A 10,662-nucleotide genomic window follows, 5' to 3' on the forward strand; every position below is an offset into this window, starting at 1 on the left:
GAAGAGCTTGGTGTCCACTGACAAGGACTATCTATGGTGGGACGAGTTCCATCCTACTGACAAAGCGAACTTTCTCCTTGCCAGGGATATATGGTCGGGAAACGTGTGCGAGCCTGGCGGCCTTCAAGATCTCGCCAAGGCATCCTGAGCAACTTGCTTGTGAGAGCTTCGTTTTGGTCTTGCGCGCCAAAGGCGGGGTTGAAGGTGATGTCCACCGAGAGGACTCAAATAGTCTTGGAACTCATCACGGCGCTTGTCCTGGAGCTCCTACTTCTGCAGAGTTCCGTGATCTCGAGTATACATTTTGTTGTATGGAGAAAACTTCGCGATATCGTAGTATCATCGTGTTCCTCCTTGTAAAGCTAGCACAGGCTGTAAAGAGTTTCAAGCAACGGCCAAAGGATAATTAGAACGTTGGATGAAAGAAAGACCAAATTAAAAGCTTGCCTTCACTTTGGGGTCGTCCATGGCGGAGCACAGGGCGATTCACGTCGCCGCATTCAGCGATGGCGATCCGGCGGTAGCATGCAAAGTGGTGATGGCTCCCACTCCAGTGCCAGGACGCGGTCAGGTGCTGCTCAAAGTGCTGTGCCGCCCGGTGAATCCCTCGGACGTCTTGTGCATCCAAGGGAGGTACTCCGGCGTTCAGTTTCCCTTCGTTCCCGGGCTTGAAGGGATGGGAGAAATCCGAGAGGTAATTTAAGCTCGTGACTAGCTAGGAGATCGCCCAGTGCTCAACTCTGTAAGTTTGCAGCTTGGGGACGGAGTGACCGGTTTTTCAAGGGGGCAGCGAGTGTTCCATATCTTTCCAGGCGCAGGATCATGGCAAGAGTATGCTCTCGTCCCGGCTGCAGACGTCATTCCCATTCCGGACGTGATTGCAAACGAGATCGCCGCTCAGTTTTACGTGAATCCTTGGTCAGGTCGTGCTTGGATCTGCCGTTTTCTCTTGATTTTCTGGTTTCTCCCGCAGCGTTTGGAATGCTGGAAGTTCTTGGCGCCCCGGAGGGAGAATACGTGCTGCAAACAGCTGCTGGATCAGTGCTGGGAAGGATGTTTATCCAGCTAGCGCATCATCGAGGAGTCAAGGTATTACATTTGTAGTTCAGTGATTTGGAACTTCAAACCTTTGGTGGCAGACCATCAACCTTGTTCGTCGGGACGAACAGAAGGAAGAGCTCAAGGCCATTGGCGCTGACCAGGTCATCAATCTCAAGGACGAAGGCATTGTGAAGCAAGTGAGTGAAATCACGGGTGGTAAAATGGCCTACGCCACCATCGACGCTGTTGGAGGTGAAGTAACCAAAGTAAGTTCTTGTCCTCGTGAAGCAGCGTTTTGATTTGCAAAGGTTTTGCTCAAAAGGTGGTGTGCTCGAGTGTGAGACTCAGAGGAACAGTGCTCTCTTACGGTGCGCTCGATGGCAAAATGGACGCTCACACCGATGTGCGCGACCTTACCAATCGACAAGTCAAGCTACATGGGTTCCATCTGTCAAAGGTGGGTTGACACATTCGATGCTCCCGGCGTTCGCAAGATCGCCGATACCATCTTCGAGCTCATGGCCAAGGGAGTTATGGTTCCCCTTGTTGGGGAGAAGTTCCCTCTCGAGAGAGCAAAAGAAGCGATTCGTAAAAGCCTGGTAGGTGTTCTTATTCGTAATCTTATTGCTTTCAACCGAGGTTTTTCGGCGATGCAGTCTACTGCTCGAGGCGGGAAAGTTTTGTTGGTCAGCTGATGAGCATGAATCTTGAGAGTTCGATAGAGGTGAAACCCATGGAATCGACAGAGTAGCTGAGCGAAACTATTCCACCGAGCTTGACAGCATAAGCTGCGGTAGGATTTAAGCGCAGTCCCACAAAGAACCTGTAACTGACGTGGTCAGCTCTTTTGTTTTTCCCCCTTAATCGTCTTTGAGTTGAACACGACACTAGCAAGGTGGGCTCTATAAATGTTCTACTTTTTGCTTTGAAAGCAGTTTGTAATCCATTTCCATGACGCAGCAGCAGCAGAAGCACAAGGCCATCCAAGTGGAATGTTTCAGCAATGACGATCCCGCGGCGGGATGCAAGGTGGCGATGGTGAGCACGCCCAAGCCAGGCGCCGGCCAAGTGCTGCTCAAAATCCTGTGTCGCCCAATCCATCCCTCCGACATCCTGCGCATCCAAGGCATGTACGGTGACAACCCCAAGAAGTTCCCATTCGTTCCTGGGCTCGAGGGAATGGGAGTGATTGAAGAGGTACTTTTCTCTCCAATTCTTTCGTGTTCTCTCAAAATCTTTCCATAGCTCGGGGATGGAGTCACCGGGTTCTCGCCGGGGCAGAGAGTGTTTCATATTTTCAAGGAGGTGGGATCTTGGCAAGAGTACGCTGTTGCTTCGGCCAGCGAGATAATTCCCATTCCCGACACCATCTCTAACGAGGTTGCCGCGCAGTTTTTTATCAATCCTTGGACAGGTTTGCTTGTCTTTTTTCTATATATTCTTTATACTTGCTTGCTCTGGATTGACAGTGTATGGAATGCTGGAAACTCTCGACGTTCCAAAGGGAGAGTATGTGCTCCAAACAGCTGCTGGATCCGTGCTGGGGAGGATGTTCATCCAGCTCGCGCGGCATCGAGGAGTGAAGGTATGGCTGCATAGTTTCTCTGCCGATCGATTTCAGCGTTTCTTTCCTTTTGTGTGTGTAGACCATCAATCTTGTTCGTCGAGACGAGCAGAAGGAAGAGCTCAAGGCCATTGGAGGCGACGAAGTCATAAACTTCAAGACCGAGGATGTTGTGGACGAAGTGAAGAAGATTACGGGCGGTAAATTGGTATACGGGGCAGTCGATGCTGTTGGAGGCGCACTGACCAAAGTAAGCTCTTCCTCTAGTTTCTTTTCTCTATCCCTCTTGCTTAGAACTTTGTTGGGATCTCCAGGTGGTGTGTTCCAGCGTGAGAAACCAAGGAACGATCCTTTGCTACGGTGTTCTTGACGAGAAACCAGAAGCTCAAGTGGGTGTTAGCGACCTCGTCTTTCGGCAAGTTACGGTGCGTGGATTTCACGTCGCCAAATGGGTGGAATCGTTTGGCAGCCCCGACGAGTTTCGCGAAATTGCTGCCACAATCTTTGAGTTGATCGCGAAGGGAGTCATAGCTCCTCTTGTTGGGGAGAAGTTCCCACTCGACAGCACCCCGGAAGCAATACATAAAAGCCTGGTCAGTCTTCACACATCTGTCTCCAAAGACTTTACCTCTCACTCGATTTTTGTGGTTTGTGCAGTCGATAAGCCGAGGTGGGAAAGTTTTGCTGGTGAGTGTCAAATAGTAGAACTACGGGTTGTGTGATTAGAATATTCTAGCATAAAGGGGAAAATGAATATGATGTTAGGTCAACAAATCAAGAATCTAAACCATGAGAACCAGTTAGATTGAGGAATATCACTTGAATATTCTGAGAATATCCACTACGGCAACTCGTCATTTTTTTCGTCGCACTCCCGCGCTAACACCCGAGAGCTGCTTGAGATTGGTGAGGGCGTCCTGCGCGAGCGCCTTGGTCGTGGCGCTCCCAAACTTGAAGGCCTCCACCAGCGCCTTGAAGAGCTTGGTGTCCACCGACAAGGACTTGGCCAAGTCGTCCACCCGGACAATCCTCTCCACCACCCACGCCGTCCTGTCCTGGAGCTCCCCCTTTTGCAGCCCGTAGAAGAGCTCCAAGATCTTTTGGAGGCCCTCCACTCTGCCCAGCTCCTCCACCGCCCCTCGGAGGTTGCTCGAGTCCGCCAGCAGCGTCGAGAGCGCCTCCATCGCTGCGAGCTGGACACCTTGGTCCTCCTCTTCGAGCAGCTCCAGCACCGGAACTATCGCTCTGGCCTCCACCATGCACACCGAGTCGGCTGGATCGCACACTCCCGGATGGATCGAGCAGGAGAGCTTGCCCGGCCGGGAGCGAAAGCAGAAACACGTCGTGGGTGGAAGCTCCGGCTTTCTGCACAAGCTTGCGGCCATGTTCGACAGGCACTTGATTCCCATCGCGGCCCTGTGCTTGATCACAAACTCGCCTTGCCGGTCCAGCTCGTTTACCAGGAGCGTCATCACGTCGTGCTGCCTCAGCGTCGACGGCGGGGAGAGCGCATTGGAGCGGAGGAAATGGAGGAGGATTCCCAGCAGGCCTTCGATCGTCTCGGACAAAAGCCGCGTGTGTGACCGCCCGCGCTTGCTGTCCTTTAAGCCGGCTAAGGTAGTGAGTGTCCATTCCAGGAGCTCGGGGTCTAAGTGTTGGGACACTTCTTTCTCTGTCATCGGGATGGCGCCGAGCACAAACGCAGCCGCCGCTCGCTCTTCGGTGTTTGTGGATCTTAAGAGAGCTTGTAGCCTCGCCGCCATTTCTGTCCCGTGGAACTCTCGGACTATGTCCGGCCCCAAGCGAGGAGCGATGACTGCTAATAGTCTTAACGCGTGTAACCGGTGACTGTCCACGGAAGTTTCCGATAGAAGAACAGCGCAAATTCTTACTCCATGCCCGCTTCGTATGTGCTCGCAAGCCTCCTCTGCACAAAGAAACATTTTACCTTGAGAGAACTGAAAAATGAGAACTTACCTCCAGCATCAGGAGACGAAGCCATTCCCGTAAGTATTTGCAACAGCGTGTGCTTCCAGTCCGGCCTGGCGTGAGCCATGAGGCCCAAGAGATTGTGTACCACAAACTCGGAATGCAGTGGTGTCCCCTCGGCATCGATGCTTGCGTTCTCCCAGCTCCCGCGGGACGACACAAGCTTGCTCACCACCTCCGCCGCGCACTCTTTGAGCTTGAGTGCCCGATTGTTGACGGACGAGTGTATGCTAAACATGATGTCTAGCAGCGGTGGAAGTATCCCGGCCTCAATCAGCAAGCTTTTGTTGTCGGCCAGTGACGAAAGCATGAGGAAAACACCCAGGCTTGCCTCTTTTGCTTCCAGTGTGCCGGGTAGCATTGCAATGAGGCTCCGTGTCGCAGACTGCGCAACAAGCTTAACTTGGCTCTTTACCAGGTGTCTCTTTGCGAGATAACTTGCCATCTTGATCCGAGTTTCTTGGGGTCCTGTTGGTTGATCAAAAGATCAGTACAGCACAAAGCATAGCCACTACGTTTCTTTACCTTCGCAAAGACGTGCAAGCAAGGGTTGAATTCTTCCTGCCTCGGCCATTTCCAGAACGTTTGACTCTACTTGCTCCAAGTTCCGTAAAGTTTTCTCGGCCAACTGAGAGAGGTCTTGGTCCTTGCTAGCGAGAAGGCCGGCCAGGTGAATTACGGCTCCTTTCTCTGTGCCTAGAACCTCACAAACCTCTAGGCTGCTGGTTGAGAGATGGTATAGTAACCGAGCAGCATTTGCTTTCTCTTCGTCTTCCTTGCTGCCAAGGCTTCGCACGCTGAATCTTAAGAAGCCTTCCTTCACGATGATGTGCTGTGACAAAGATAGCAGAAGAGAGCCTAAGTTACTTTCAAACAGAAAAATTTTTGCGAATCGAACATACCTGATTGTCGGCGTCGTCTACAGCCATCCTGTCGAGAACTTCGAGCGCTTTCGAGCGGAAATAAGCAGCACCTTCCAAGCTCCAGATCTTTGCAATCTTGGGGATGAGGTTAGCACTCTTGATCTTCCACTTGTTCATCGGGTTCTCGTTGAAAAGCCGGAGGATCTCGTCGAGAGCACCGTCCACGTCCTGCATGAGCTCCACAGCTGTGAGCCTGTCCACCACGCTCTGCATTCGAGACGCTACATTCCTCTGGTACCACTCCTCGATGGTCTTTCGCAGCACAAGGTTGGAATGGAGCTCCGTGGTCGACAAGACGCGTCCACTGACCGGACAAGTCGGCTCCTTGTGCTGCTCCCGGCACGTCCGAAACCATTCCTCGATTGCATGCCGCTCGTAGGTGTGCTCCGACTCGAGCACCACCGGGTCCTTCATGACTTGTTTCGTGAGCGGGCACTCGAAGGCATCGAACGATGGTATCGCCTCGTCATCAGTCTGTAGCAATGCCGAGTTCTCGCAAGCCAGAGTGCTCAAAAGTTCCTCCACCATGGTTTCCAGCTCGTCCTTGTCCTCGGTGCTGATATCCGCTTTGAAGTACCGGAGCTCTCGAGACAAGAGCTCCCTATCTCTTTCGAAGTTAATGCCCAGATCCTTGGAGAACTTCACGATGAGCGAGTCAACGTCGAGGTCTAGCAGCTTTCGCGTCTCATCCTCCTCCGGATTTGGAACCTGGTAAAGAAAACTCTCTTTTCCCATTTTTTATTTTGAGTGAATCTTACCTCGTAAGTTGTTTGTTTCATTCTCGAGATGAGATTGTCGAGCTTCGATCTGGAATTTTCTGACAAGGAGCTGCTCGCGTCCTGGAGCTGGGCGAGCGAGTTTTCCAATCCACGCACGACCTCTTCCACCTCACGGTTGAGCACACGCAGCCAAACGATCATATACAGCCGCCGCTTACGCTTGTGCCTGCTAACCATGCCCTGCGCCTTCCTCACACTGTTCGTCAGCGCCGCGCAAGCCCTGGCAGCGCCCTCTCCCATCCTCAAATCCCCCAATTCCCGATCCAGCACCTCCTTGATCCCTTCCAGGAACGAAATAAGCTCCTTGATGCTCTCTTTCTTGGCGACCATCGCATTGGCATCCTGGATGACAGCGCTGAGCTCCTTGAGCAGTACGGCAACGCCCGGATTTGCCATAGTCGCCCAATTGCAAGGCGCGCCTCCCCAAACCTAGTTGATAGGCCGCACGGCCGCGAGCCACATTCTCACCTGTTCTAACGCGATCGATCGATGCACCAGACGCGCAGCGCTTTGACCCAGCTCGACTCACGCGCATAAAGTCAACATAAATAATCAAATCTTTGTGTTTGACCTAAAAACTCATTTGCGATGCCACAGAGAAACCAGCTTGTTTGTAACATCAGCTTATCATCAGCGAGGTCTTCGGCCTGATGCCGGAGAAGAACGGTATCTCGTCGATGGCGTATGCCCCACAAGGGCATCTTGATGTAGCTACAAGCTACTTTGCCGAAATGCCTTTAACCTGCTTGGCGTCTACGCACAAAGGGCAAAGAGGATCTTCGATCAGATGCCACCGTCTCCTGGAACTCGATGCTCTCTGCATATACCCAGAATGGGTATCTGAAAGAAGCCAACCGGACCTGGTTTCATGCAATTCGATTCTTTACATTTCCTCTCTCAACGATAGCCTGAATGACTCAGAGGGATCTCTTCTCTCACAATTCCATGCTCGCAGCCTACAAAGGATATCTGGAAGACTGTGAGTTTCTCTTTGGTAACATGCAGGTCTGGCTGCAAAATTTCTATCGATCGATTGTTCTTTTTGAGCATTTTTTCCTAGACCATCAACCTTGGAGAGACGAGCAAAAGGAAGAGCTCAAGGCCATTGGAGGTGACGAAGTCAAATTTGAAGAAGATCACAAGTGGTAAAATGGCATACGGGCAATCGACGCTGTTGGAGGTCCTCTAGTTTCTTTCACTATTAGGTGGTGTGTTCCTGCATGATCCTTTGCTACAGTGTTCTTGACGAGAAACCAGAAGCCCAAATGAATGTCATCGACCTCATTTTTCGGCTAGTTAAGGTGCATGGGTTTTACGTTGTCAAGTGGAATCTTTCAGCAAAACCACTGCCACAATCTTCGAGTTGATCTTGAAGGGAACCTCTAGCGGGGGAGAAGTCAATACGTAAAAGCCGGGTTTGTCTTTTATATATTTGTGTGTTCTCCAGACTTTGCGTCTCACTGTTTGATTTTCGTGGTGGGAAGGTGTTGTTGGTGAGCTCTTGCGCGTCAAATAGTTCCTAGGGTGATAATAGTTTGTCTGTGAAAGTTTCTGAAGAGCTTACTTTGGTCAGTGCACCTCCAATAGCGTCATATGCCATATTACCGTTTGTGATCGTTTTCACTTCCTCCACAACATCCTCAATTTTGGAGTTTATGACTTCGTCGCCTCCAAAACAAAAGAATTTTGAAATTCATAAACTTGAGGAAATAGTTCTCTGGATAGTGCAAAATGGCATATGACGCTATTGAAGGTGCACTGACCAAAGTAAGCCCTTCTTTTAGTTTCTTTCATTATTCCTCTCGCTTCTTTGTTGTAATCTCCAGGTCATTGTGGCACAGCGCGTTCCAGCAGCTTAGATACCAGACAGCGTGAGAAACCAAGGAACGATCCTTTGCTATGGTTTTCTTGACGAGAAACCAAAAGCCCAAGTTCATTTTTCAGTGGATTTTACGTTGTCAAATGGGTGGAATCTTTCAGCGGCCGGACGAGTTTTGCAAAACCACCAGAGAGGAGAGCACACAGATATATGAAGACCGACCCAGCTTTTACGTATGGCTTCGTGGGCCCTGTCCAGTGGGAACCACCAGAGGAGCCATGACTTCCTTCCAGATCAACTCGGAAGATTGTCTTTTTGTGGTTTGTGCAGTTGTTGGGGGTTGTTGGCGACACAGGATTTTGAGCAACACCCGCGTGGCTTACCATCGCCACCTTGCATACTGTCGCGTGATCACTATCGCTGAAACGCTCCACTTGGATGGCCTTCTGCGCAAAAAACTCAAAGATTTATAACTGGAAACTCAAGCTTAAAAGTAGATTAAGAAGAAAGTCATCGAGTCTCCATGACAGCGTCTTTGGTTGTGGTGGTAGCACAACCATTAGGAACACTCACAGCTTTCCCCTAGTAACTAGTAACTTGCACACGTTGAGGTGTTCTCACATGCAATTCCATCTCTCAGTCCCCAGGCACTTCTTCTTGTTCCACCTTCACCTTTGCTATGCCAGGTCCTTTTTCCATGTTTGTGGCACATCTTGCTCTGTCTTGCTTCCCACGAAGCAAGCATACGAGTGTCCCGTCCTGTAGAATGTACACAATGTCCACTGCTTTTTCGTTGAACGCAAGGGGACGTACGGCATTAGTTCGACGAGGGCTTCAAGCTCCTTATTGTGTGCAGAAGTCACAAACAGCTGAAACGGACTTAGCACCTGTCCCCAAATGCGGATAACACCAATAAACAAGCCTGCTGCAGCTTCTTGCAACCTTTTGATCATCTTTTCCGCAAGATGCCGGAGGTAAGGACACAAGAAGTAGTCGAAACAGAAGAGCTTCATAGTTTTCAGTGGTGGGATTCCAAGACCGGTACTACTCGTCACCATCTTAAGGGCAGCTTCCACACTTTCTTTGGTCGTCATCTCCGTCTCTATCTTATTGACAACTGGACGAGAAATCCTATCCTTGTAATCCTCGTCATCTTGAGATTCTGCATACAGCCGCACCAGCCTCGGCATTCTACCGGTGAAGTAATCGAGCCTGTCGAGCCGATCTTGATCTAAGCCTACATGGGCTATCCACGTCTGGAGCTCCGTCTCAGTATACGGCCCATCAAACACTTGGGTACGAATATAATCGTCAGCCTTATCGCTCGTTTCCCACTCGTAGCGCTCTCTGCTGTTGGAAGAAGAAATTCTTACTAGCATATTGCCGCGGCATGCAGTTTTCAAACACCCGCAGCACTCCTTGTCAGTTTCCACCTTATCCCAGTCATCCACAACAACGAGCAAATCCCAATCTACCAGCTGACGCAGCTCCTCGAGCCTCAGGAGCTCCTTTCTCTCCGCTTCCAAATCCTTGGACAAGAAACAGAGCATCAGAGCCTCTCGAAGAACGCAAGCAGGTGAATCAACAAAGTCCTTTCCACCGAGGAAGACTAACACACCGCCCATGCAGGTAGCCCGCGATGGTAGCCATGACGGTGCTTGCCGCAACCCTTTGAACCCAGTATCTGCATCACATTACCCGCCTGGAGCTCTAACACTGCTTGGTAAAGCCCCTTGGCATGCTCGCGGCCGATGTAGTAGTACTCCGGCTCGAGAGCAGACAAGAAGATGCTCGGCCAGTAGAGCTGCAAGCGACTCTTTGCCTCCCACAGAAACTCGGGACCAAGCGATACCAGCCTCCCACTTAGCCATTATTCGCATAAACCTTAGACAAATATTTAGTGCTCTTTTATTTAACTTTCTCAAAAGCTCTTCCACCGCCCCTCGCAGGTTGCTCGAGTCTGCCAGCGGCGTCGAGAGCCTCCACCGCCGTGCAGCTCCAGCACCGGAACTATCGCTCTAGGTTGCCATTGCAATGAGCGCAGACTGAGCAACGAGCTTAACTTGATTCTTCATCATGTGTCTCTTTGCGAAATAACTTGCCACCTTGATCCGAGTTTCTTGGTTGATCAAAAGATCAGTACACCAAAAGGCATGGGCACGACGTTTACTTGCAACTGTTGAATTCTTCTTGCCTCGGCCAACGTTTGACTTAGTTCCGAAAAGCCAACTGAGAGAGGTCTTGGTTCTTGCTAGCGAGAAGCCTTTCTCTGTGCCTAGAATCTCCCAAACCTCTAGGCCGCTCTGAGCAGCATTTGCATTCCTTGCTACCAAGGCTTCACACACTGAATCTCCTTCCTTCACGATAATGTCCTGTGACAAAGATAACAAAAGCAGAAAACTTTTGCGAGTCGTTCTTCGCGACTAGTGTCTCTTTTAGATCTTCTTTCTCTCTTTGCCGATTCAAGCGTTGTTGATTCGAGCTTCTAGCGCAATCTTGTGTCGGCATTGCTCGCCGCGGCGGAACATACCTGATTGCTACAGCCAT

The 10,662-nt window shown here is 50.7% G+C and overlaps 3 protein-coding genes across 3 annotated transcripts; 2 read left to right on the top strand and 1 right to left on the bottom strand.

The window, feature by feature from the left end:
* The first annotated feature begins 466 nt into the window (after positions 1–466).
* LOC112344179 (enoyl-[acyl-carrier-protein] reductase, mitochondrial-like) lies at positions 467–1,736 on the top strand. Its single transcript, XM_024668478.1, has 5 exons — positions 467–694; positions 755–923; positions 974–1,089; positions 1,140–1,293; positions 1,390–1,736. Exons 1-5 carry the CDS (start codon positions 467–469, stop codon positions 1,734–1,736), a joined length of 1,014 nt encoding a protein of 337 aa, XP_024524246.1.
* Positions 1,737–2,012: 276 nt separating this feature from the next.
* On the top strand, positions 2,013–3,440 carry LOC9643556 (enoyl-[acyl-carrier-protein] reductase, mitochondrial). Its single transcript, XM_024668274.1, has 6 exons — positions 2,013–2,238; positions 2,287–2,455; positions 2,511–2,626; positions 2,688–2,855; positions 2,920–3,198; positions 3,263–3,440. The coding sequence occupies exons 1-6, from the start codon at positions 2,077–2,079 to the stop codon at positions 3,305–3,307; spliced, it is 939 nt and encodes a 312-aa protein (XP_024524042.1). The 5' UTR covers positions 2,013–2,076; the 3' UTR covers positions 3,308–3,440.
* On the bottom strand, positions 3,409–6,839 carry LOC9643557 (U-box domain-containing protein 44). Its single transcript, XM_002963708.2, has 5 exons — positions 6,276–6,839; positions 5,497–6,225; positions 5,120–5,426; positions 4,583–5,062; positions 3,409–4,532 (listed from the first exon to the last, which is right to left on the bottom strand). The coding sequence occupies exons 1-5, from the start codon at positions 6,690–6,692 to the stop codon at positions 3,460–3,462; spliced, it is 3,006 nt and encodes a 1,001-aa protein (XP_002963754.2). The 5' UTR covers positions 6,693–6,839; the 3' UTR covers positions 3,409–3,459.
* Between the last annotated feature and the right edge of the window lie 3,823 nt (positions 6,840–10,662).

This window comes from Selaginella moellendorffii, unplaced genomic scaffold (assembly GCF_000143415.4).
Source record: "Selaginella moellendorffii unplaced genomic scaffold, v1.0 SELMOscaffold_3, whole genome shotgun sequence".
In the NCBI taxonomy this organism is placed as follows: Eukaryota; Viridiplantae; Streptophyta; class Lycopodiopsida; order Selaginellales; family Selaginellaceae; genus Selaginella; species Selaginella moellendorffii.

Excerpts from the sequence above, each read along its gene's own strand:
- LOC112344179 (XM_024668478.1), top strand. The coding sequence starts at position 467 with ATGGCGGAGCACAGGGCGATTCACGTCGCCGCATTCAGCGATGGCGAT. Across the intron at positions 924-973 it reads TTACGTGAATCCTTGGTCAG|CGTTTGGAATGCTGGAAGTT; the intron begins GTCGTGCTTGGA and ends TTTCTCCCGCAG. Across the intron at positions 1,294-1,389 it reads CACCATCGACGCTGTTGGAG|AGGAACAGTGCTCTCTTACG; the intron begins GTGAAGTAACCA and ends TGTGAGACTCAG.
- LOC9643557 (XM_002963708.2), bottom strand. The coding sequence starts at position 6,692 with ATGGCAAATCCGGGCGTTGCCGTACTGCTCAAGGAGCTCAGCGCTGTC. Across the intron at positions 6,226-6,275 it reads TGAAACAAACAACTTACGAG|GTTCCAAATCCGGAGGAGGA; the intron begins GTAAGATTCACT and ends TTTCTTTACCAG. Across the intron at positions 5,063-5,119 it reads GCTTGCACGTCTTTGCGAAG|GACCCCAAGAAACTCGGATC; the intron begins GTAAAGAAACGT and ends ATCAACCAACAG.
- LOC9643556 (XM_024668274.1), top strand. The coding sequence starts at position 2,077 with ATGGTGAGCACGCCCAAGCCAGGCGCCGGCCAAGTGCTGCTCAAAATC. Across the intron at positions 2,627-2,687 it reads CGCGGCATCGAGGAGTGAAG|ACCATCAATCTTGTTCGTCG; the intron begins GTATGGCTGCAT and ends TTGTGTGTGTAG. Across the intron at positions 2,856-2,919 it reads TTGGAGGCGCACTGACCAAA|GTGGTGTGTTCCAGCGTGAG; the intron begins GTAAGCTCTTCC and ends TGGGATCTCCAG.